General features: G+C 43.1%; 1 protein-coding gene across 1 annotated transcript in view; it reads right to left on the bottom strand.

The window, feature by feature from the left end:
* Positions 1-781: 781 nt before the first annotated feature.
* Positions 782-25,670, bottom strand: part of CSRNP3 (cysteine and serine rich nuclear protein 3) — a 46,831-nt gene continuing 21,942 nt past the window's right edge. Inside the window, exons 2-4 of the mRNA XM_088474893.1 lie at positions 13,668-13,927; positions 5,774-6,070; positions 782-2,220 (exon numbers count right to left, since the gene is read on the bottom strand). Coding sequence (XP_088331019.1) covers positions 1,183-2,220; positions 5,774-6,070; positions 13,668-13,927 — 1,595 coding nt within the window. The 3' untranslated portion in view covers positions 782-1,182. The remainder of the gene's footprint in view (positions 2,221-5,773; positions 6,071-13,667; positions 13,928-25,670) is intronic.

Below are 25,670 nucleotides of genomic sequence, written 5' to 3'. Positions count from 1 at the left end.
TCAAAATTAAAATATGCCCTCACTGATTAGGTGCAGGGTGCTAGAATAACTATATTGGCTACAAATGTAGTTGCTAGGCATTTTAATTGATAGACTGATAGATTTGTCGGCTACAGGGTAAAAAAAAAGTCTGCTTTGAGGAATGACAAATGTATTTGTTATTTCAAAACATTCCAAATCATATCTCATTCTAAGCCATTTTAGTTTAAATTTACACTTGATATAGAGGTTACATAGTAAGTGGTTACATAAATTGCACATGGGTGAACCTTAAGTATGATCTATGTGGTACTGATAGCAAAACAATGCCTCTGACAGTGAAAATGTACCTATAAAATGTAAACTTTGCATGATATAATTATTATCAGATACTGTAAGGTAAGCATAGAGTTTTCTGTATTATCCAACTATAATCTGATATGCATACTCTTACATAAACCCTGCTACATTGTTTAAATAAATCATTTAATTTAAATATCTGAGTTTGTCATACCCCAAAAGTACTGATTATTTTGTGAACATGCTGCACTCTGAGACACTCTCTTCTTATGAACACGATGTCCGTTTGTCTGCTACACAACTCCCACCCCCCCCCCAAAAAAAGCCCCCAAAACACAGAAATAACAATATGCCACTTTCATAAATAAATCACAGATAAGTATATTATTTTTTTATCACAATATCACATGAAGTCCTTTAATTAACTTAAGACAGTCTTAGCAAACTATGATTTTCAAGCTGTGGCTGAGCTAAAAATCACACTTTGCAGGTAACGCTGGGACTTGTAGTTCAACAACAAGACTGAAAGCCACGGGTTCTCTTGCCCTGACAAAGAATTGTACAGCAATCTTGCACAGACCCGTTAATCAAATATAGAAAGACTTGATTGTGTTGGTTTGGCAGGTGTCACCTTTTCCACAGAAGGCTACTTTTGAATATATAAAGATTAACATATTTAAAATTAACATTTCCTAATAAATTTGTTTAAATACTTTTTTTTAAAACATTGTTAAGCATCGTTGTGCAGTGCCATGGTGATGTTGACATAAAATGTGAAACTTAATCAAATAGAATTAAGAAGAAATAGTTTTCAATGGTTAAAAAATGTTGTTGTTTTTTAGTAAATCAATAAATCACAATGAAAGAAGATCAGCGAGTTCATGATTTGTCAGGTATACCCCGTTAAACAGGTACGGTCTCCACTACAGGGGATTTCATGCAATCCTCATGAAGTTTGCTTGCCTCAGAGAGTGCTATGGCATTTTCACTAAGTAGTTCTGGCACATGGTGGCTAGCACCATTTAAACTTGATACATAGCCTTCAGATGATGGACTTTTTAAATAAGAACGAAACCCTACCGGTGGGAGACTTGACCGATGTTCTGCGTACAAAGAATTGCAATGGTCATTGTTGTCATTTTCTGAAGCACAGCAAACGATCACGGAAGGACTTGTCGTTGGGTATTGAGAATTGGTGTATCCTTCACCAGATTGCCTTGAATAGTCCACAAACTGCTCATGTCTCATGTTGTAAGGCACCAAACTCTGAGAGCCATTTTTCACCACGTCCCGTTCCGAATAGGCCTCTGGAATCGGATTTGTGGCACCAGAATTATGATGATCTATTTGATAATACAACGCTGATGGGTTGGTATAATATGCAGTATTTTTTAAATGATTTTCATGCATTACGTTGGTATCAGAATAGCAGAGCACTGAAGGTACTGGTAGGTTATCTTCATGGGGTACATCATTAAAATCATCTGATTTGTCACCATCATCGTCATCTTCTTCGTCATCATCATCTTCAGCATCATCATCTGACTCACTCTGTGCTAAACTCTGTGTGCTAGAATCGGTCACTCCACTGCAGTAGCTACTCCCATCATCTTCCTCCTCATCTTCACCATTGTAGTCCAAGTGCTCTGAAGTCTGAAAGTGCATCAGTGCAGACTGGGGGTCAGTTTCAATTTCAAAATTCTCTGCAATAGAATATTCTACAGGGTGGCCGGGTTGGACCATAGAGTTGGTAATTGACCCAACTTCACCATGGCAACCATTTGCTGCAGAAACCTGCTGTTCTCTGTTCTTCTCTAACTCCAGTTTCATTATAGTGTGCAAAAAGTGTGTCCGTACACGAATAGGGTTAAATTCGATTCGTCCGGCTGTATTACTGCATCCTTCTTTGGAACACCCGCAAGGAAAAGACATACGATCCACCTTATAGCAAGAGAAAAACCAGCACAAGGTGAAATTACAAACAGTCGTTGACTAAAGTCTCAACTTTAGATCTGTTCTGCCAAAACTCTTGTAACCTGTACCACTGACTGTTAGTAGTAGTCCATGGGGCGTATGTAATAGGGTGTGAGCTTGTGCCACTGTGGGAATTCATGTGAGTGTTCCCATTTTTTTAAGGTGGCAATCAATTTAAAGGCAAAACCAAGCTAGCTTTGTTTTTAAAATGATTGCCGCTTTAAAAAAAAGGGAACACTCGCATGAATTCCTGCAGCAGAACAAGCTTGCACCCTAATACATAAGCCCCCAGGACTTTTTTTTATATAAAATGTTAGTACACAAGGGTAAGAGAGTATATAATGGTTATGTCAAATATGAACAGTAAGAATTCTGACTCTCAGTTTATGATATCACTAATCAGAAGCTGTTTTGTAAAGTCTCATGAGCAGGGCCCTCTCTACACTCTGTCTCATGTCTGCACCTTCTCCGTCAACCTTGTCTGCCCTTATTCTGTGTCTATGTATTATTTTTTTTTTAGGATTTGTTACACTGAAAGTCTGTGTTTTGTGGTGCCTTGTGACTAAATGACGATGAGGATGCTTACATTATACAAAGACATAACATTTGTCCACCAGAATCCCTAGGGGAATTAAAGTCAGGAAATTAATAAGTTTCACAGGAGAACTACACACTTAATCAATGGATTATAAGTTGGGCAGGTGCTCCTGCCACCATTTACTTCTCTCCAGTACCTCCATGCTGCTCACCACTGTACTCAAAACAGCTACGAGCCTGTCTTAATTACTTACTGGTAATTGCTGGGGTTCCTGTCATTAACAAAATGCATTAGCTGAAAGAATTTAGTGCAGGGCAGGAAACAGCACTTTCAGTCAATAGGCTGATAGCAGCTCTGGGTCCTAGGGGGAGAAGTCACTTCATGGAATATCAAGAAAAAGCCAGCACATGTCATTAAGTACAAATACTATGCACCAGGTATTGAACCTCCTGATATCCCAATCCTTGTTTTAGTGGCACTGTGTGATTTTTGGACTCCACATGTGGCTTTGTGGATAAAACATGTGGTTTTGCTGGAATATGGTACCAGATATGGCAGTTTCTATCTTTCGGAATTGGCTGTTGGTCTTAACAAATGTGTGTCAACACTAACTCATCCTGGGCGAGATGTATCAAACCTTCCGAAGGGAAAAGGTAAAGAAGTTGCCCATAGCAACCGAACAACTTATGTCATTTTACCTACTGTGCTAGATAAATGATAGATAGAATCTAATTGGTTGTTATGGTTTCAAGTTTTTTCCTTAGAGTGTTTGATACATCTCCCCCATTGTACTTGTCTTCAGCGCCTGCCCTGCTACATAGTTACTGAACCCAGAAGCTCCTGGCCAGGTATTTACAGTAAACTCCTGTTGTAGAAACTAAGGTTATAGTATAATCTGCAGCAGGAAAAGATACCTTTTTCTTTATTGCAGGAATGTAATTCCTCTCTTCATTGGAAGAGGGGGACATAATAGGACTACAAAATAAATACATAAAATAAATATACAAGGGTGGTTCCATATGTAAGACTACAAGACCTCTCACCTGTGCAATGTTTCTCTATTTCATTCTAATTTCCCGCAAGGCCAGAGCAGGTAGGCCACTGATTCCCCTCACGGCCATTAGACAGTGCCTCATAACAGTCATACCATCCCAACATTAGTTGTGAGATGGCGTGGCTGGAGGAAACATGGCCAAACATTGAGCTGTGTAGTGTGATCAGATTTCTGCATCTAAATGGCACATCAGCAGTTGAAATTCATCGCCAACTTGTCAAGGTGTACGGAAATAACACCAGGTCCGGCTCAAAGCATGTTTGACCGGTGCGGTCGAACAGGGGCACACCTCTCCCAGCCATTCCCGATTTCAGCGGGACAGTGCCGTTTTTCGGGCACTGCCCTGCTGTTCCACCCGCGGGACACTTCATGTGGCGGTGCCGACCCCAGAGAAGAATGGATGCAGCATGTACGCGGCATCCATTCAGTGCAGGGAGAGAGCTGGGAGCAGCCCAGCTACTGACGTAGTGCTGGGCTCGCCCCCAGCCTGACTTTAAATGGAAGGCGTGCCATACGGACACGCCCCCAAATAGCATCATTTAGGGGCATGGCCTACTGGAGCCGGCCCTGGATAACATCATGTCACGGAAACTGGTTTGAGTTTAGTGGATTGCCTTTGATAACAGCCACACTGAGCCAACCATACGCGTGAGTTGTTATGGCGCTACCATTGGGAGGTAATGGACCATCCTCTCTATAGCCCTGACCTGGCACTGAGTGGTTTCCATCTCTTTGGACCATTGAAGAAGCACCTGGGTGGAAGGCGATTCACAATTGATGGTGAAGTTCAGCAAGCCGTCATGTCCTGGCTTCAGGTGCTTGACACTGATTTCTTCTATGCCAGGATAGATGCATTGGTGTGCCGTTGGAACAAAAGCTTAGACAAGTATGGTGACTATGTGGAAAAATAATCTTTACCAAGGCCATACTATTGATTATACGTACTGTATATGTACGAGTTGAATAAATTTATACAATGAGAGGTCTTGTTACCTTATTTATTGCACCACCCTCATATATACACACATACATTATACTTGTATAGCTGGGTACACACTATCCTATGTGTGTACTCGTTGATGGAAAGATATATCACCGCACCATACGATGTATGTTCAGATAATGTATCGTTCCATGCTGCATGGTGTTGTTCACTGTCTCGTCCCATCTGCTGTGCAGCACAGCCGATGGGATGAGGTGGTGAATGACCGGCGTGTACGCGCAATCGGGCAAACATACCGAACGATCTGCATGATATATAGGGTCTTATTCAGACCCGGTCGCAAGCGCCGATTAGCTCGCAACCGGGTTGATGGTTAGCCCTGCGCACGCGCAGCGGCCGCACTGCGCGTACGCCAGCTCTCTACAAAAGGGGCGTCTGTTGATGTTGTTTGACAGCTCGCCCCATTTTTTAGGCGGGCCGGGGGGGGTTGTTTCCAAAACGTTTTGTGGGCCGCCCGTTTTGTGGGCGGCCGCACTGACATCATCAGTGATGTCAGTGGGGAGTTTCCTGCTCGATCAGAGCAGGAAGCTCCCTGAGGCTTGCGGTTGCCGAGACCCAACCTTAGGGTCTCATCGCAAGCCCCGATGGTCGCGATGGTATTCACCATCGCGACCATCAACCTGGTCGGTCGCTAAGCTGTGGGTGGTAACCCACAGCTTAGCTAGCGATCAGGAGGCCGCACTAAAAAAAGGGAAGTGGTCGCCCTCATTCAGAACGAGCGCTCGCTTCTTGCGAGCGCCTCTGAATGAGGGCCATAGTTCCAAACCCCATTGATCTTATAGTGTGTACCCAGCTGTACCTGAGGAGGCCTTTTAAAAAGTTGTGGTAATACTCAGCTATTTACTGTAGTCTTTTTTTGTCTTTTCAATATACTGTACTGTATATAATATTTTTTCTAGTTTTCAGTTTTGGCCTAGCCACTCACCTGGCATTTTATGCCTGCAAGGCTGCACGTGCATGTTTCCGGATCACAAAATATTCTGCAGTCACAACCACAGTCTTCTCTGGACAGACGGATTGCTCGCAGCTCATGTTTCTCTTCCACATCGATCTTCTTTACCCCAGATGCTCGCAACAAGGCTCTCCGTTTCTTTGTTGGCAGAGGTTGTAGAAAGAAATACTCATCTACTTCAGTGTTATCCAAATCAATGTCATCATCTGAAATATCATCCAGGGTAAGGATGTTGGCTTCTTCAGACTCTATCGTGCCATTTTTAGTTATCTGGAAAAAAAATTAAAATACACAACATTGTGAAAATATTTAATTCAAAAAGGTCATGGAACACGGAGTTGATTTCCCATATCCTCATTAGTCAACCCGTACAGGATATGATCTTCTTTATAATGCAACTTGAATGATTAAGTTCTTTAAATGAAATTACAAATAAAATAACTGGCGCAAGATAAAGCAAAAGGAGATCATCTGCTTGAAATGCAGACATATACTGTTACCATTTACCATGACCTCCTTTGTTTGTTTCCATAGATCTTCCTCAGGGAAGTCAGTTTAGTTGTGATAACGGGATATAGGGCCTGATTCAGACCCACTCGCGAGCGGCTGTCCGCTCGCAAGTGGGTCGATGGTCTGCACTGAGCATGCGCACGACGGAGGGAGCTCCGTCGTGCGCATGCGCCAGACACGACGAGCGAAGGACTTTCCTTCGCTCGTTGTGTCCGATCAAAGGGGGAGTGCTGTCAATGTTGATTGATAGCACGCCCCCTTTGGTAGGCGTGCCGGGGGCGTGTCTCCCTGACGGGGGCGTTCCCACGGGAACGCCTCCCGTCAAAAGCCGGCCCACTGACATCACTAGTGATGTCAGTGGGAGTGATTTTGGCTCTGATAGAGCCAAAATCACTCCGGAGCTTGCGGTTGAAAACCTCAACCGCAGGCTCCGGCTCGCAATTTCGATGGTCGCGATGGTCTCGACCATCGCGGCCATCAAAATGCACGCTCGTATAGCCTGTGGGTGGTGACCCACAGCTATACGAGCGTCCAGAAGGACGCTCCATTTTCATGGAGGCCGGCCCTCATTCAGAGCGTGCGCTCTGCTCAGAGCGTACGGCTCTGAATGAGGGCCATAGTCAGCATCCCAGCGTGCAGGATGCCGACGGTTGAAATACCGGTGCCAGAATCCCGACAGCGTCGAGATCCCGGCACCAGAATACCGACCGTCGGCATCCCGAAAGGAAGTATCAGGGGAGGGTTAGGCTTAGGCACCGGGCAGGAGGAGGTTAGGGTTAGGCACTAAGACGGGAGGTTAGGATTAGGCACCAGTGAGGGGGACGTTAGGGTTAGGCACCAGTGAGAGGGAGGTTAGGGTTAGGCACCGGGCAGGGGGAGGTTAGGGTTAGGCACCAGTGAGGGGGAGGTTAGGGTTATCCACTAAGGGGGGAGGTGAGGGTTAGGCATCGGGCAGGGGGAGGTTAGGCTTAGGCACCAGTGAGGGGGAGGATAGGGTTAGGCACCAGTGAGGGGGAGGTTAGGGTTAGGCACGGGGCAGGGGGAGGTTAGGGTTAGGCACCGGGCAGGGGGAGGTTAGGGTTAGGCACTAAGACGGGAGGTTAGGGTTAGGCACCAGTGAGGGGGAGGTTAGGGTAATGCACTAAGGGGGGAGGTTAGGGTTAGGCACTGGGCAGGGGGAGAATAGGGTTATGCACTAAGGGGGGAGGTTAGGGTTAGGCACCACAGTAGGAGGGGTAGGGGTAAGTTAGTCTTACCTTAATTACCGAAGAGTGTCGGGATTCTGACTGTCGGGATGCCGCTGTCGGTATTCTTACCAGCAGTATCCCGACTGCCGAGATCCCATACCCAACCCGTGATAACCTGTCAAATGACAGTAACACTATGATTTTGCATTATATCTTGTGAATTTCAGGCAGAAAATTGATTTACCAGAAATGATTCCTGTAAATTGCGATAATCAGTAGGATGATTGTATTTGGCAAAAATATATCTTAATTGCTTTAATTGATAAGATGTCAAGCAGAGTAGATGTGATGTGAGAGGGTACAAACGCTGGTGTGGCCATAACAGTATGTGTCCCATCTTGGAAGCCAAACACAAGGTGCTTTTCAAAAAGTACATTTTATACAGAGGTTAGAACTAAGTGACCTTTGATCTCCCTCCTGCCACTCTAGCACTCCTAATAAACCTCCATGTGAAAATTAGGAAAGATGGTCAACATTTGACAGATCAGGTGAGCAAGAGAAAATCTATAATTGGATCATAGATATAGGTTTTAACTCTAAATATTGAGTAGTGCATACACTGGAAATCAGATTGGATATTCTCTGGATCGTTTTCAGCTGTCAGGAAAAAAAAATTGTGCATTGTTTCTGTAATCTGTCACGTGTAACCTACAGTAATGGTGCCCATACATGGTGCGATGCACCGTGTAGGACGACTGCCGATCCGTCGGCAGACGGAACGTGCTGTCACCGCCGGCAATCGTGTGGTCCCCGCAGACCGCATGATATGCCGGCTCCCCCCTCCTTCATCTGAATGGGATCGTACATCGCATCCCAGATCAGATGAACATGCAGGAAGACCTGGGGATGCGATTTACGATCCCGAGGGAGCGCGCAGCGCAATATCACGGCATGATATGGCACCTATACCATGCCGATCCGTCGGATCGGCACGTATATCGTGACGTGTATGGGGGCCTTAACTTAAGACCACCAACTTGTTTGATTCACAGTATTTCTATCATACCTTGCTCTTTACAGCCATAGTTGACAATTCCATCTCCAGCAAGCAGGCTTTACATTTTAACCTCTCAAAGATTTTATTTTTCTTACACCCTTCTTGCAACTTGTGACTCTGTTTGGGTTTTTTGGGGATGCAGGATCAGATCAACATCACATCCATTGGTCACCATGTTTGCAGCATCGGCCATCTGAGTAAGCCTTGCTCAGAATGGCCACCTCCTGTCCGCTTGCGGGGCCAGTAAATCTGCTTCAGAAGACAGACACACTGGCCTCACCACTCCCAGAAAACATGGCCAACACACCCCCATTTTATGAAAGCACAGGCAGCGCCACGCCTTCCCTGTCCCCAAATGGCCACAACCTGTCAATCATGCTGCGGCGTGGGGGCACTTCATGCATGCTCCGCCATCGGAGATGTACGTACTCAAACCATTGGGTTTACATACACCTCAGAATCAGGCCCTAAATCAGAATGTATCACAGTGTAATACACTGGACTGTAGTATGGAATGTACGTTTGACTGACAAAAGATAAATAAATGTGACAGATCTACTTCAAAGGTTAAGGGGGAAATTTAATAAAGCTTGGGGAGAGATAAAATTGGAGATAAATAACACTGTCAGGGTTCAGCCTAGGATCGGCTATCTCTCACCTCCGTGCCAGCTTCCCCTGACTTTCTTGTGGTCAGACGTCTGGTGCAGTGAGGGGTGAGATGCTGAGTATTCTGCCTTATGTGCTTTTGCGGACTTCCATGGTTGGCTGTGTGTTTTGGGGATCGGAGTTCCCATCATGGGCGCCGCCATGACAGTTCCTCTCATGTGACAGTCCTCCTAACCAATGGTAGCATTATCTCAGTCAGCTGATGCTGTGCTCCAATAATCTGCTATCCCTGGGTATAAATCTGCCCCCAGAACTTCAAGTAACTGCTGTTCAACTTCGCTGTTCCAGTGACTTGTGATACTCCCCAGTGTTACTCTGTGCTATTCCTTGAGAGAGTTGCTTCAGCCTGCTCACAGTTCTTCAGTTTGATGTATTAGCTTCCATGCTAACCCTTAGTCTGAGATTTTAGCTCTCTCACAGTACTTTATATCTCTTTCCTGTGTGTCTTTGTATTTATGCCTGTCTTCTCTCTGTGTCTCACTGTGCTAATCACTAGTTAGCTCACAGCTGGACCTCCCAGCACTCTCCCAGTATTTGCCTTTGTCCAGTACCAGCATTTCTAGCTCTCCCAGTATTTTGCCTTTATCCATTACCAGCATTTCTAGCTTTCCCAGTATATGCCTGTGTTCTCTCTGTGTCTCACTGTGCTAATCAGCTCCAGAATCTGTTGCGGTTCCTGTACGTTTTTCTGGGTTTCCAAGCAAGCCTGCGACTGGGATTACTACATGTGCCTGTGTCCACTTCTCTCTCTGTCTTGTCTGTGCAGTCAGCACCCACATTTCTAGCATTTCCAATATATTCCCTGAGTCCACTCTGCTCTTGTCTGTGCAATCCCCAGTATATGTTTGTGTTTTCTGTGCTAATCAGCACCTGGATATTTAACTATTTCCAGTCCATGCCTAAGTTCTAGTATCCAGATTCTTCCCCTGTTTTCTAGCATTCTGTTAATTTCCAGTGTTCTAGCATTGTATATAGTTTCCGGTCTTCTGCCAATCCCAGGTACCTGTCCAGAGGGCTGCGACCTGCTCACTTGGTGTGGCGAAAACCAAATCCCAATTGGAGGGGTCACTGGAGAAAACCACCAAGTGAGTTAGACCGCGCCTCTGGGCAGGTCTAGCCAAACCTGGATTCGGCCGCAACAAGGAGACCTAGTCCAGTCACTCCCATAGTGACCTGGACCCCCCGGCTCACCGTCCTCCACAGAGGAACACTTGTACCGGATCCTGACAAACACCAACCAATCAGCTCCTGTTACTTTACAGGCTGTATTTGAAAAATGACGGTTAGGAGCTGATTGGTTGGTGCTATTTATCTCTCTCCAAGCTTTATTAAATCTTCCCCTAAGTATCATAAACCCAAATGTGCAGTTTTGCTGCTATTAGTTATAAATAAGCAGTATCAGATGCTAAAATCTTTATGTTGCTTGTGTGGATCACAACTGCATTTGTATTTTATAAAGTGTTATTTTGTAGTTCCTTTTATTTTTTATTGTTCATTTCTTTCTCACTCAACATTTCAAAAGCTATTTATGGATCTCTTAGGAGCTGACACATATTAATAGTAATAAGCCTATTCTGCATACGCTTGGCCAGATCTTACTGAATGTTAATGTATTTCCTGAAAATGGTGTATATCCTATTTTGCAGAGATGCCGTCTCTTTCAATTTGAAGCATACTAAAAACCACATTTGGGAATTAATACCAATTTAAAATTAGAATAATGCATGCTTATCTCTGCATAAATCCTTCCTTTGGAAAAATCCCATCAATATGTAATGGAAATTCACAAATATTACAGAAACACAAGTGAACCAGTCCTCTAGATTTTTTTCTTCCTTGATCGGTAAGTATGTACAGTATGATTACATGATTATACCACCTGCTTAAACACCTCTCCACTGCCATACCTCTGTGCACTCTCAGTCTGTCCTCTGCGTGCCCAATCTAGGTGACCAGTGTGTTGTATTCCCTGTTACATCTACCTCTCCCTGGGAGTCCTGCTGACTTGGATCCTTCACAAGCCAAATTCCTTTTGGCTGTACATAGACCTGAAACCTATGGATTAGGCGCCTACTACTTTCCATGTCTCTCTGCATTGCCTCCTTATCCGGTATATTCCTCAGAACAAACTATCCCACTTGATACTACTACCTTCTCTTCACCTACCCTCTACAATATAAGCTGTCACAGGAATGGTCCTCTCTAACTTATGTCTTAGGTTTGTCCTATATCAGTCTACATAATGCATTTTTTTTATTTTAATTGCATCTATCTCTCTTCTCAGCTGTCCTTATGTACCTATAAATATCAATACTGTTTTCTTGCATGTCACTTACCTTATGCCAGACGCAAGGTCGGACTGGCCCACAGAGTTACAGGCAGGGGAGTTTCTAGTGAAGAGGGGGCCCATCTGCAGTCTCCATCACGGGCCCCCTCCTCTCCATTCAGCAGCCGGCAGCGCTCTGAGCCATGTGCGCCAAACGCCGGAGTTATAGACTCTGGGCACTAGAGTGTGCTCAGATTCTATAGCGCATGGGCAGGTCACCGGGAAAATGGCAGTGGCGGCCATTTTCCCTATACTGCGCATGCGCAAACGACGGGAAAATGGCAACCATTTTCCAGACGTTTTTACAGTGCTGAACCCCCGCGCCGACGTGGGACTCCGGAGAGGTAAGTATATTATGGGTGCATGGTGTGCGGTGCGGCCCCCCTGGGCCCAGGGGCCCGTGTGCCCTGCACACCCTGCTCCCATTATAGATACACTCCTGGGTACAGGGGAGATCCCCAGTGGACCCCAACCCCTGCCTGTGGACCCTACCCCCTCTTCTAATGGCAGGTTTTGGACTGTGCACTAAACATACATTGTCACTTTATTACAAGCTCAGTTACCTGGTAGAGCAGGAACATGAATAAACAGACCATACACTGGGCCCCTAACACTGCCTTTCCCTGGTGGGTCCTTTATGCCCCAGTCAGACACTGGCCAGGCGATAAAGAATCTGTGGATCCAACAAATAAATGATGGTGATGATATGTACTGTAACGGTATTCTCTTCCTACTTTTTGTTCATTTTTCTTTTGTATTTGTTTACTGTAAATATGGGAAAAATTATCAGAATTTATCATAATTTATTATTAACCACAGGTCAGGTTTCTGTGATTGCCCTAGTAGTAAGTCTGTCACAGAGCTTAGCATTCGGTAGAGATTCCATTGTTTCTTTTCTTTTACACAAAAACCATCTCTGCCAGAGCTCTCCTTACCTTTAGGCATGCTCCCTTCAACCTTATTGAGGGGTGATAATCCTCTCCTAGAGCATATAGCTTGATTAGGAAAATAATATCTTAATGTTTACCTGATCTCTCTCAAAGGTAGGGGTTCTTTTTAATACATGAAATCCGATTGTTTAAGTATATCAGGGCTTAATGTATGCTTTATATTTTTCAGAGGTCTGTATTGTGTCATCTAGCTTTGATTGTTTATTCTGAGATACCTGGTGTCCCAGCCACAAAGATCAGATCAGCATATCAACTATCATTTATGACTAGCCATAGGTGCCTAAAAGAAAAACTCCTCTTGCTGGAAATTATCATGTGCATCAAAACATTACTTTTCATAATCCATGTTTGAAACAATGTCTGTACTGTATGTATTCATAACCAGTAAAACAAGCATTTGTACTAAGCCTTGGAGAGAGATAAAGTGAACAGAGATAAAGTACCAACCAGTCAGCTCCTAACTGTCATTTTTTAAACACAGTAACTGTAAGATGAGAGGAGCTGATTGGTTGGTAATTTATCTCCATCCATTTTATATCCCTCCAAGACTTAGTACATAGAACTCTAACAGGGGTATTCAATGTGGGAGCGAAAAGTCCGTGCTGGACTTTTCGCTCCACATCGGAGATTTTCCTGGGATAAAGTATCGAATGCGCAGAACACCGGAAAAATGGCCACGGTGGCTCAGACACCCGACGTGGGACCACAGACAGGTAAGTCTAAAATAATATGGGTGCAGTGTGTGCAGTGCGGGGCCCCCCTGGACATTATAGATACGCCACTGATTATCATTTTCTGTAAACCTACTCATAGAAGCCTGACATGCTATTTTTTCTACCTGTAATTTTGCAAATCCACCCTGTAAAATGACATTTAGGTGCTGATTAGTTGGTACTTTCTAACTCTCCCCCCCCCTACAGTATATGACTAGTATATATACATTCTTGTGTGCTAAGGATGAATCTGCAAAGGAACGACCATGACTCGTCAGCTCAAAGCTAGCGTCTAGGTAGAAGGAGCTTTGTGGATTTTTATAGATTGTTCCTTTTAATCCAGCTATGAAAACACACACACATGCGCGCACGCACAAACACACACACGCACACACTCTGTCTCTCTCTCTCTCCTTTTATGCCACACAAAGCCCATATTAACATATATCTATTACTACCTTCTGTTTTAGAGAATTCAGCTTTTCTTCTCTAAGATGGTCTCTCAGCATCTCTTTATGTAACCGATCTTGTTCTACAGCAAACTCTCCCAGAGTGTACTGACGAATGCTGTTGTGACGGCTGGACATCCCCAGCGTGCTTCCCCCTTGACTGGGCACACTTGTGAACCCTTGTCTCCTGGTGAAGTAATATACAGTGACGCAGTTGAAGCGGACATTCTTGTCTCTAAGTCGCTTCTCTCTCTTCAAAATTGATGATGCTGAAAAACAACAACAGAAAAAGATTTGGGGGTGTTATTACATAGGTCAGTCTGTGTACAGCTGAACAAAACACAAGGTCATTAAAAAGCATCCTCACAGGTTTCAACTCATTTGTGATTTCAGGTTTTGGAGATTATTATTATTAATAATTATTATTTTTTTTTTTATAAATATCAACTGAAAGACTATACCAATGTCTTATAAAGCAGAGTTGACCAGAGTTTATGCAAACAGATGTGTTTTAGATTTTAACCAAAGGTGCATCTTACTTGCAAAGAAACAAAATGGAGAAATACTCCGTATAGTATCATAGAGAGGGGGGAGGAGGGTTTTGGAACTGGCACTGGAATCACAATTTTATGGTGATTTAATTGTAATAACCAACCCAATAAAGTAGAATTTATTTAAATTTCAATATTGAATCATTAATTAGTAGTTGGTGGTGCACCATGGGAAAATTGTAGTCAACTAGAAACTGAGATGTTGAACCATAAAGAATGGTTTAGCAAAGAAAATGTTCCCTTAGCCCCCAAGGGACTTACCAAATCTATCAATTAGGGAGTTTTCCTTCGAAGTTGAATAATCCTCTTCCAGATCTAAGAAACCTCTCGTAATCAACCTACCTCTTCTCAATGAGAAAAAGAGATATGACTAGTGTGCCTCTAACCTACCTCGGTTTCAAAAAAATTGTTTTTACTTCATAGTCAGTTAATGAGATGTAGAGATACACATTGCCTAAGTGAATGCTTTGCATTTTTATTTTTATTTATTTCTTACACTCTCACTATATATATATTTTTTCAAATCAGGGACATATTTGGTGATCACTTTTCCAATCACCATACCCTTATATAGCATGAGGATTTTTCACTGTTACTTTGTCACTTTGTCAGTTGTTTCACTATTACTTAACTGGCAAAATTAGTAAGTTGGTGAAGCAGGACCAAGATACTTGGGTGCTTGGTTCACTTCTATTGAATAGCCCTCCTGCAAATCAAAGTGAGTCCTGACACACCCCTGTCCCCTACTTAAAGGGTGCATGTTCTTTGCAGGCTAACTTTGTCCTCTCTAATGGTTGGCCAAATCCCTCTGTGGTGTCTGGCCATACCCCCTGATGACTGGCCAAACTCCTTAAGTATGGGCCCCTAGCACTGTATTCCCCCTTCATGCCCCAAACCGACATCCCGTACACCACTATTATCACTATTACCACAATTATACCATAATTTTGAACCTATTATGTAGTGGTGCACTGCTTCCAACAAAAAGAGCAATAAAAAAGTTCTTAGGGTTCAAGCAGATACATTTCATACACATATACTGTAATGGAGAATCACATTGGGTCATTTATCTCTGACTGAGGCAAGTTTAGTATTGGCGTTCATTAATCAGGAGGTTTAGGACATTACGTAAACGAATGGCACTCCATCGGTCCGCAAATCAGGCTGCGATTCAGTCTGGCCACAATGACCAGCCTGTCGCACATTTTGCACAGGCTGGGCATAATTTGTCAGCACTCAGATACATGATCATTGATCATATTCCCCCGGCTCTACGTGGGGGAAATAGATCATGAAGATTATTACAATGTCAGTTGTGCTGGATATATAGACTGGGGACTCTTGCCCCTCACTTTCAGTTCTGGAAACCTCACGTGGTGTATGGTGATGGTATAAGGTTAGTGTCTTTTGTATTCATTTTTACCCGGATGATGATGCAATAAACTCTGCATCGAAACGTTGGCATTAATACCTGTGTCTTTGGTTTGATTATACTTGCCTGAGTGCCGCTGCTGACATTGCTATATATATATATATATATATATATATATATATATATATATTATATACATACACAGTCAGGTCCATAAATATTGGGACATTGACAGAATTTTCAGATTTTGGCCTCTATTCACCACCACAATGGTTTTGAAATGAAACAAACAAGATGTGCTTTAACTGCAGACTTTCAGATTTAATTTGAGGGTAATTACATCCAAATCGGGTGAACGGTGTAGGAATTACAACAGTTTCAATATGTGCCTCCCACTTTTTAAGGGGCCAAAAGTAATGGGACTATCAACTCAAAAGCTATTTCATGGACAGGTGTGGGCTATTCCCTCGTTATTTCATTATCAATTAAGCAGGTAAAAGGTCTGGAGTTGATTCTAGGTATGACATTTGCATTTGGAATCAGTTGCTGTCAACTCTCAATATGAGATCCAAAGAGCTGTCACTATCAGTGAAGCTAGCCATCATTAGGCTGAAAAATCAAAACAAACCCATCAGAGAGATAGCAAAAACATTAGGTGTGGCCAAATCAACTGTTTGGAACATTCTTAAAAAGAAAGAACGCACCGGAGAGCTCAGCAACACCAAAAGACCCGGAAGACCACGGAAAACAACTGTGGTGGATGACAAAATAATTATTTCCCTGGTGAAGAAAAACCCCTTCACAACAGTTGACCAAATCAAGAACACTCTCCAGGAGGTAGATGTATATGTGTCAAAGTCAACAATCAAGAGAAGACTTCACAAGCGTGAATATAGAGGGTTCACCACAAGATGCAAACCATTGGTGAGCTACAAAAACAGTAAGACCAGATTAGAGTTTGCCAAACAACATCTAAAAAAGCCATTACAGTTCTGGAACAGCATCCTATGGACAGATGAGACAAAGATCAACTTGTACCAGAGTGATGAGAAGAGAAGAGTATGCAGAAGGAAAGGAACTGCTCATGATCCAAAACATACCACCTCATCATTGAAGCATGGTGGTGGTACTGTCATGGCGTGGGCATGTATGGCTGCCAATGGAGCTGGTTCCCTTGTATTTATTGATGATGTGACTGCTGACAAAAGCAGCAGAATGAATTCTGAAATGTTTTGGGACTATTATATGCTCATATTCAGTCAAATGCTTCAGAAATCATTGGATGGCGCTTCACAGTGCAGATAGACAATGACCCGAAGCATCCTGCAAAAGCAACCAAAGAGTTTTTTAAGGCTAAAAAGTGGAATGTTATGCAATGACCAAGTCAATCCTCTGACCTGAATCCGATTGAGCATGCATTTCACTTGATGAAGACAAAACTGAAGGGAAAATGCCACAAGAACAAGCAGGAACTGAAGACATTTGCAGTAGAGGCCTGGCAGAGCATTACCAGGGATGAAACCCAGCGTATGGTGATGTCTATGCATTCCAGACTTCAGGCTGTAATTGCCTGCAAAGGATTTGCAACAAAGTATTAAAAAGTGAAAGTTAGATTTAGGATTGTTTAGTTTGTCCCATTACTTTTGGCCCCTTAAAAAATGGGAGGCACATATAGAAACCGTTGTAATTCCTACACCGTTCACCTGATTTGGATGTAATCACCCTCAAATTAAATCTGAAAGTCTGCAGTTAAATCACATCTTGTTTGTTTCATTTCAAAGCCATTGTGGTGGTGAATAGAGGCCAAAGTATGAAAATTCTGTCAATGTCCCAATATTTATGGACCTGACTGTATATCTACAGTTTTAGGCAGGTGTGGATAAAATGCTGAAAAGTAAAAATGCTTACCAAAATAGAAGTTTTAATAGTTTGCATTTTGTTAGTTGATTAAAATAAAGTAAATGAACAGAAGAGAAATTTGGTGTGACCACCCTTTGCCTTCAAAACAGCATCAATTCTTCTAGGTACGCTTGCATGATGTCAGGGTACTTTTGCACAGTATTGTGTATATATATATATATATACATATATATATATATATATATATATATATATATATATATAAAATTGAATAAAAGAACCACAAAAAATAAATAATAAAAGAAAGAGCTAGAATTATCCCAGCGTTGATTTCCCCCGTAAAGTGGAGCCACGTCTGGGTAGATTTGTATTCATTGTACTTGGATAGCAAATGACAACAAATTAAAAACAGAACAATTTAAAGAAACACAACTTAAATTGTTATAAATGAAATACAATGTTATATTACTGTTTGTTAGACAGAAAAACTTTAATTTGCTATTTTCTCTATTTGTATCTACTTTGAAACTAGTCACAATGGCTTATTTACCGAAAAATTGCCTGCACATAGTAACCCATAGCTACTGTACCAAACCTTATCTTGTCTAGCTTGTACAAGGTCAATGTCAATTGCCAATTGGCTGCTATGAGTTACAGAACATTTGCAGTTTTTATAGTAGAATAACCACACTCACAAGACTTATACTGGTTTTACACCTAAATCCCGGGTCCGACCCAGGATTTTGAACACTGGTCCATCCCAGTTCGGACCCAGCTTCAGACACCAATTACACTGAGCTTTAACCCAGCTTATTTTTTTTTGAGCCGTTTCCACTAAGGCCCGACCTGGGTCGACACGGCAATAACCCAGGTTTTTGCTCTAGTGTAAAAGGGGTCTGTGGCACCTGCCATTTATTGAAAGGTTTAAAAAAATGCTTTAGTAATATAAATACAGCATATTTTCAATTAGCATCTTTTACTAATGCGGATAAAAGTAGGCTCACGGTAAAAGGTGGTGCTTTGCATGGGGAAGCTTGCACCGGATAAAGACAGCAAATCTGGCGGTAGTTTTTGATAGATAGAGAGGATCGTTATCTTTTGGCAAAAACACCCAGAGATAGGGAATGCTAGTTTATAAATAGGCCTGATAAAGACTTTACAATTTAATTATAGATTACAAAATTAAAGTATAGTTAATAAAGCCGTCTCTTGATGATAATTTTCATTTAAAAACAGTAATTAGTTTCTGAGTTACCTTGAAGTAATTTAATGGCTTAATTGACCAATTTCAAACTGGCTATCCCAAAGCAGGGTAAGACAAAACACATAAAGGAATATTTAATTTGCTGATTCATATAGGCCTGTTACTAGCTACTATAAGCTCCATGTGTGATAAAATGAGGTAGAGAAGCCTAAATGTAAACAGTTTGTTTTAATCTCTTACAATGTGCTATTCACAGAACATCTGGAGGCAATAAAGCGTTCATCCATTTTTAAGCCTCTTGTTTCACATGGGTGACTGGATGACTGCAGAGAAAAAAAATGTGCACAAAATATAGTAGGGTCAAAGCAAGAATCCCGGGAGCAGTGCGGCGGGCTGGATAGAATAATTGTTCTTGCATAAAAGCGGTTTCATTAATAGACCCAATTAACATTTTTTTTTCTTCTTCAGACAACATAAAGACACCCTTCAGCAGCCACACAGAAGCAATAAGATGGAGGTAATTAGCAGCCTTTGCAGAATGGGATGCTATTGGAAATGTTTGGCTTGGTTTTTGGAAAAGCTATTTTTAAAAGTAAAAAAGTTCAGACATGTGACTTTAAAGCCCCGAACGGATTCCTGGCACAATTGCTTGAAAGCATTAACAGAGCTTTAGAGAGAGAGAGACAGAGAGGAGGAAAAAAAGAAAAAAGATCGTCTTGGAGTGGGGAGATGACTGTAATTAGTTTGCAGAGACTTAAGCACAGTGCAGTAGATCAGCTGAGATTATGCAGATGATATGCGTAAAATTTATTCCGGCTGCATTAAAAAAACTAAACAAAGCGAAACAAAATAAATAAGGAATTTTAAAAATAAATAAAGATGATTAATGCTTCTTTCAGCATCTACAAATAGGTTGAGGATTTCTGGAGACCTAAAAATAATCTGAATACAGGCATAAGGTTTACAACTCTGGAGTCTGTAAGCCAATGTTTACAAATTGATCTATAAGTATACAGATTTGTACTTTTACACCAAGCCTCAATATGCCATGCAATGCCACTGAGCTGCACCGAGAGGCATAGTGTATCAACGTGTTCTGTGCAGTGCTGACACCCGACGCTGGACCACGGACAGGTGAGTTTTAAACAATATGGGTGCAGGGTGTGCGGTGCGGGGCCCCTGGGGGCCCGTGTGCCCCGCACACCCTGCACACATTATAGATACGCCCCTGTGTGTGAATATCCTGACACACTAAGAGGGCCTGTGTGCCACGACTGTGGTCACGGTGTATGAGGACACATCTGTACCTCCCAACTTTACTTTTTTTTAGGCTAGACAGTTGCTATTTATATGGTATACATATTATTGGGTTTTTTTTAACCTAATTTAATCATAAAAAAGCAGTTAGGTGTCATGGTGGGACTGTCCTTCCTAAATTGGGACAGTATAAGTGTGGCAATGTTAGTAAGTAATCCTCAGTGTACAAAATGACCAGATAAATAATCCAATCCAGGAACATACACAATACACTTACAGCATGGCTACAGTTTTTACTATATAATACAACATGCACACCTGCCAGCAGGATAGGCTTGGGTTTTTTAGCGCTAAAAAGGGGCATGGTCTGGGCAAATTGAGAATGTGAGCAAAAGTGTCTAATCGGGAATGTTGACAGGTATGCAACACGTATGAAAACTAGGGGTGTGCAGCGGCCACTTTTCGTGTTTTGGATCTGGATCTTTCTTCGTGTTTTGGATCTGGATTGGTTTTGCCAAAACCACCCTTCCATCTTTTGGGTTCTGGGTTTTGTGTTTTGGATCTGTATTTAAAAAAAAAAAAAAAACATAAACACAGCAAAATTCACAGAATTTGACATTTTTCTTGTTCCTATGCTATTATTAACCTCAATAACATTAATTTCCACTCATTTCCAGTCTATTCTGAACACCTCACAATATTGTTTTTAGGCCAAAAGGTTGCACCGAGGTACAGTAGCTGGATGACTATGCTAAGCGACACAAGTGGGCTGCACAAACACGTGGCCCATCTAGGAGTGACACTGCAGTGGCAGACAGGATGGCAGTTTGAAAAACTAGGCCCCAAACAGTGCATAATGCAAAGAAAAAAAAGAGGTGCAAGATGGAATTGTCCTTGGGCCCTCCCACCCACCCTTATGTTGTATAAACAGGACATGCACACTTTAATAAACCAATCATTTCAGCGCCAGGGTCTGCCACACGACTGTGGCTGAAATGATTGGTTTGTTTGGGCCCCCACAAAACAAGCTAGCAATTAATCTGTCCCTGCACAAACTGGCTCTAAGGAGGCAAGATGTCATCCTCATCCTCCTCATCTACCGATTCCTCAACCTCTTCAGTGTTGTGTACATCCTCATCCTCACAGAATATTAATTTGTCCCCGCTGGAATCCACCGCCACAGGTCCCTCTGTACTTTCTGGAGGCTGGTCTTCCTGGAAGAATTGATAATTAATTTTGTGGAAGCAACCTCCTACGCCTTTCGCTGACAAGGTTCCCGGCTGCACTAAACACTCTTTCGGATTACACACTGGAGGGGGAGGGCAAACTTAGGTAAAATAAAGCCAGTTTGTACAGGGGCCTCCAAATTGCCTCTTTTTTCTGCCAGTACAGGTACGGACATGCCTACTTGGATGCTGTCACTGATGTAATCCTCCACCATTCTGTCAATGGTGGCAGTATCATATGCAGTGACAGTAGACATGTCAGAAATTGTTGCCAGGTCCTTCAGTCCAGACCAGATGTCCAAACTTGGTCCTGTCTGCCCTGCATCATCGCCAGCGGGTTGCTTACGATACCTAAGTTGTTTCCTGGCAGCCCCAGTTGCTGGAGAAAATGAAGAAGGAGCTGTTGACGTGTCACGTTCCACTTCAGCTGACAGTGTTTTCACCAGCAGGTCTTTGCACCTCTGCAGGCTTGTGTCGGCCGGAAAGAGAGACACCACGTAGGCTTTAAACCTAGGATCGAGCACAGTGGTCAAAATTTAGTGGTCTGATTTCAACAAATTGACCACCCTCGAATCCTGGCAAAGCGAATGAAGAGCTTCATCCACAAGTCCCACATACCAAGCGGAATTGCTCCGTCTTAGTTTCTCCTTCACTTTCTCCAGCTGCTTCTGCAAAAGCCTGATGAGGGGAATGACCTGACTCAAGCTGGCAGTGTCTGAACTGACTTCACGTGTGGCAAGTTCGAAGGGCTGGAGAACCTTGCACAACACAGAAATCATTCTCCACTGCGCTTGAGTCAGGTGCATGCACTCTCCTTTGCCTATGTCATAGGTGGATGTATAGGCTTGAATGGCCTTTTGCTGCTCCTCCATCCTCTGAAGCATATAGAGGGTTGAGTTCCACCGTGTCACAACCTCTTGCTTCAGGTGATGGCAGGGTTAGGTTCAAGAGTATTTGTTGGCGCTCCAGTCTGTGGCATGCAGTTGCTGAATGGCAAAAGTGGGCAGAAATTTTTCGGGCCACTCAAAGCGTCTCCTGCACGCCCCTGTCGTTTTTCAGAAAATTCTGCACCACCAAATTATTGTGTGAGCAAAACATGGGACGTGCTGGAATTTGCCCAGATGTAATGCCCGCACAATATTGGTGGTGTTGTCAGATATCACAAATCCCCAGGAGAGTCTAAGTGGGCTAAGTCATTGGGCAATGATTTCCCTCAGTTTCTTTAAGAGGTTGTCAGCGGTGTGCCTCTTACTGAAACCGGTGATACACAGCGTAGCCTGCCTTGGAATGAGCTGGCGTTTCTGAGATGCTGCTACTGGTGACGCTGCATAAGGCCATACATCTACTCAGTGGGCTGTCACAGTCATATAGTCCTTAGAGAGCCCTGTTCCACTTGTCCACATGTCCGTGGTTAAGTGGACATTGGGTACAACCGTATTTTTTAGGACACTTAGGACACTTTTTCTGACGTCTCTGTACATTCTCGGTATCGTCTGCCTAGTGAAGTGGAATCTAGATGGGATTTGGTACCGGGGACACACTACCTCCATCAATTGTCTAAATTCCACTGCACTAATGGCGGATAATGGATGCACGGCTAACACCAACATAGCTTTCAAGGCCTCAGTTATCTGCTTTGCAACAGGATGACTGCTGTCGTACTTCATCCTCCTTGCAGAGGACTGTTGGAGGGTCAACTGCTTAGTAAAAGAAGTAGTGGTGTTCCTACTTCCTCTCTCAGATGATGAACGACTCCCAGCAGCAACAGCAGCAGCGGCTGCAGTAGGCGTAGCAATGCAAGATCCTCCAGAGGAATCCCGGATAGGAGAGTCAGTCATGCCAGTGACATGACCTGCAGGACTACTTCCGATGTTGACTGAGGAGGAAATTGACGAGGAGGGAGTTGACGGTGTGGTTTGCAGGCGCTTGGATACAACAGGAAAAAAGGATTTAGGTGTCCCTGGACTGCTTACGGTCTTAGCCACAGTTTCTGAACTTGACAGTAACCTTTTATGAATGCACTGCAGGTGATGTATAAGGGAGGATGTTCCTAGGTGGTTTATGTCCCTACCCCTACTTATTCCACATTTACATATGGTGCATATGGCAAGACAGTTGTTGTCCGGATTTGGATAGAAATATTTCCAGACCAAAGAAGTGGAATGTTTGGTTTTCTGCCCAAGCATGACCGTGATGGGCTTTTTCATCCCACGGACAACAACTGTCTCCCCCGGTGCCTGATTTAAACAAACCACCTCACCATCAGAATCCTCCTCATCAACTTCCTCCTCAGCGCCAGTTACACCAATATTCTCATCCTGTTGTACTTCAACAGTGACATCTTCAGTTTGAATATCAGCAAGTGGACTGTGGGTGCTCCTTCCAGCACTTGCAGAGGACATGCAAATGGTGGAAGGAGCCATCTCTTCCCGTCCAGTGTTGGGAAGGTCAGGCATCGCAACCATTGCCACACTTGGACTCTGCATTGGGGATTTGTGATATCTTCTTAGAATTAGAAAGCACAGTTCTTTGCTGTGCTTTTACCAGCTTAACTCGTTTGATTTTTGTAGTGGGAAGAGGACTTCCATCGACATGTGAAGCTGAACCACTAGTCATGAATATAGGGGAAGACCTTAGCCGTTCCTTGCCACTCCGTGTCGTAAATGGCATATTGGTAAGTATATGTTTATACTCAGACAATTTACATTTATTTTTTAAGGTGATTTTCCTGAACTTTGCCATTTGGGATTTTATATGCCCTCTACTATGACATTGGGCATCGGCCTTGGCAGACAATGTTGATGGCATTTCATCGTCTATGTCATGACTAGTGGCAGCAGCTTCAGCACTAGGAGGAAGTGGTTCTTGACCTTTTCCTATTTTATTTTTATCGGACAAATTTTTGTCCTCAATTTATGTGATATTGATGTACATGCGGCTAAGGCGCACACAAACACAGAAAAATATATATATTTTTTTTTTGGAGCGCACTTTGGGGGTTGCACCACCCTTTAACAGACGAACCAACCGGCCCTTTACTTATGACACAGGTGACAACTTGGCGCTACTTTGTTGATGCACGTGCAGCTACAGCGCACACAAGTCACAAACACAGAAAAAAATAAAAATTTTCAGGCACTTTGGGGTTTCACCACCCTTCAACAGACGAGCCAGCCGGCCCTTTACTTATGACACAGACGCACGCTTGGCGCAACTTTGTTGATGCACCTGCGGCTACAGTGCACAGAAACAGAAAAATATATATTTTTTGCACTTGGGGGGAGCACCCCTGATGAACAGAGCACCCCCTGGACAACACTACAGCACCCCTTTAGGACTACAGCCTTTATGGGACACTGCACAACACAGCCCAGCCAGCCCCTATGGACTTTGGAGTGGACACAGCCCCTATGGACAACAGTCTGCACAACACAGCTCAGCCAGCCCCTATGGACTTTGGAGTGGACACAGCCCCTATGGACAACAGACTGCACAACACAGCCCTGCCAGTCCCTATGGACGTTGGAGTGGACACAGCCCCTATGGACAACAGACTGCACAACACAGCCCAACCAGCCCCTATGGACTTTGGAGTGATATTGATGAGGGACAGTCGGAGTGAAAAATGGTGCCGACGCGGGGACCTTTTATTGAATCCAAAACCCACGAGAATTTGACAGCGGGATGATGACTTTTGCCTCGATTTCAGATCCGAGTCAGGCGGAAAAACTCGAACCTGACTCTGATCCGGCTCGGATCGGGGGGATTCGGATTTCAGAAATCCGAACCTGCTCATCCCAAATGAAAACTATTGTGGACATGCAGTGCATATGTTTCAAGATTTACATGGTAACTACCTATGGGACACATAATATAGAGTAGTTGTAACTTGTTTAGATGCCATACTGATAAAGTATTGGACCATCCTTACCAACTCTCCCAGAATAGTAGGCATTCTCCCGGACTCCAGAGAGAGTAGAGCTGGGTACACACTACAGTATACGATGCGTGATCTAGCGATGGTGCGCTGCGATGTAACAATACTTTGTTTGCGACTTACACACTGCACGATATGGCGTACGATGGCGAGATGATGCATGTAACAGCACCACATTGTTCATTGCTTTGTCCAATTTACTGATGGGACGATGTGATGAGCGACTATCATGAATGATGGATCGGCATACACACTATAAGATGTGGCCACAAAGTCTCCCGGAGCACAACCTCCAATTAATGGGTGAAATATGTCAAATGTCTAATAATGACTAAAAATGAATATTACTAGCAATATAATATAAAATGAGAATGTTTATTAGCAATGTGGATAAAACAGGATATGTAGTATAAATTCACATCATAAATTAGTCTATACATATTAAAGCCTAATACCGGTATATAATATATACAAATAAAATAAAATAAATTGAGAATATATCAGAAAATAAATATCAGAAAAAAAATATAATAATAAAAAAAATATTGGAATGAAAAATTCCAAATACTGAGAGAGAAAAGTAATAAAAATAAAATCCTCAAGGA

Source organism: Taudactylus pleione, unplaced genomic scaffold (genome assembly GCF_031769625.1).
Source record: "Taudactylus pleione unplaced genomic scaffold, aTauple2 ptg000156l, whole genome shotgun sequence".
Lineage (NCBI taxonomy): Eukaryota > Metazoa > Chordata > Amphibia > Anura > Myobatrachidae > Taudactylus > Taudactylus pleione.
This window is presented reverse-complemented; position numbering and strand designations above follow the sequence as displayed.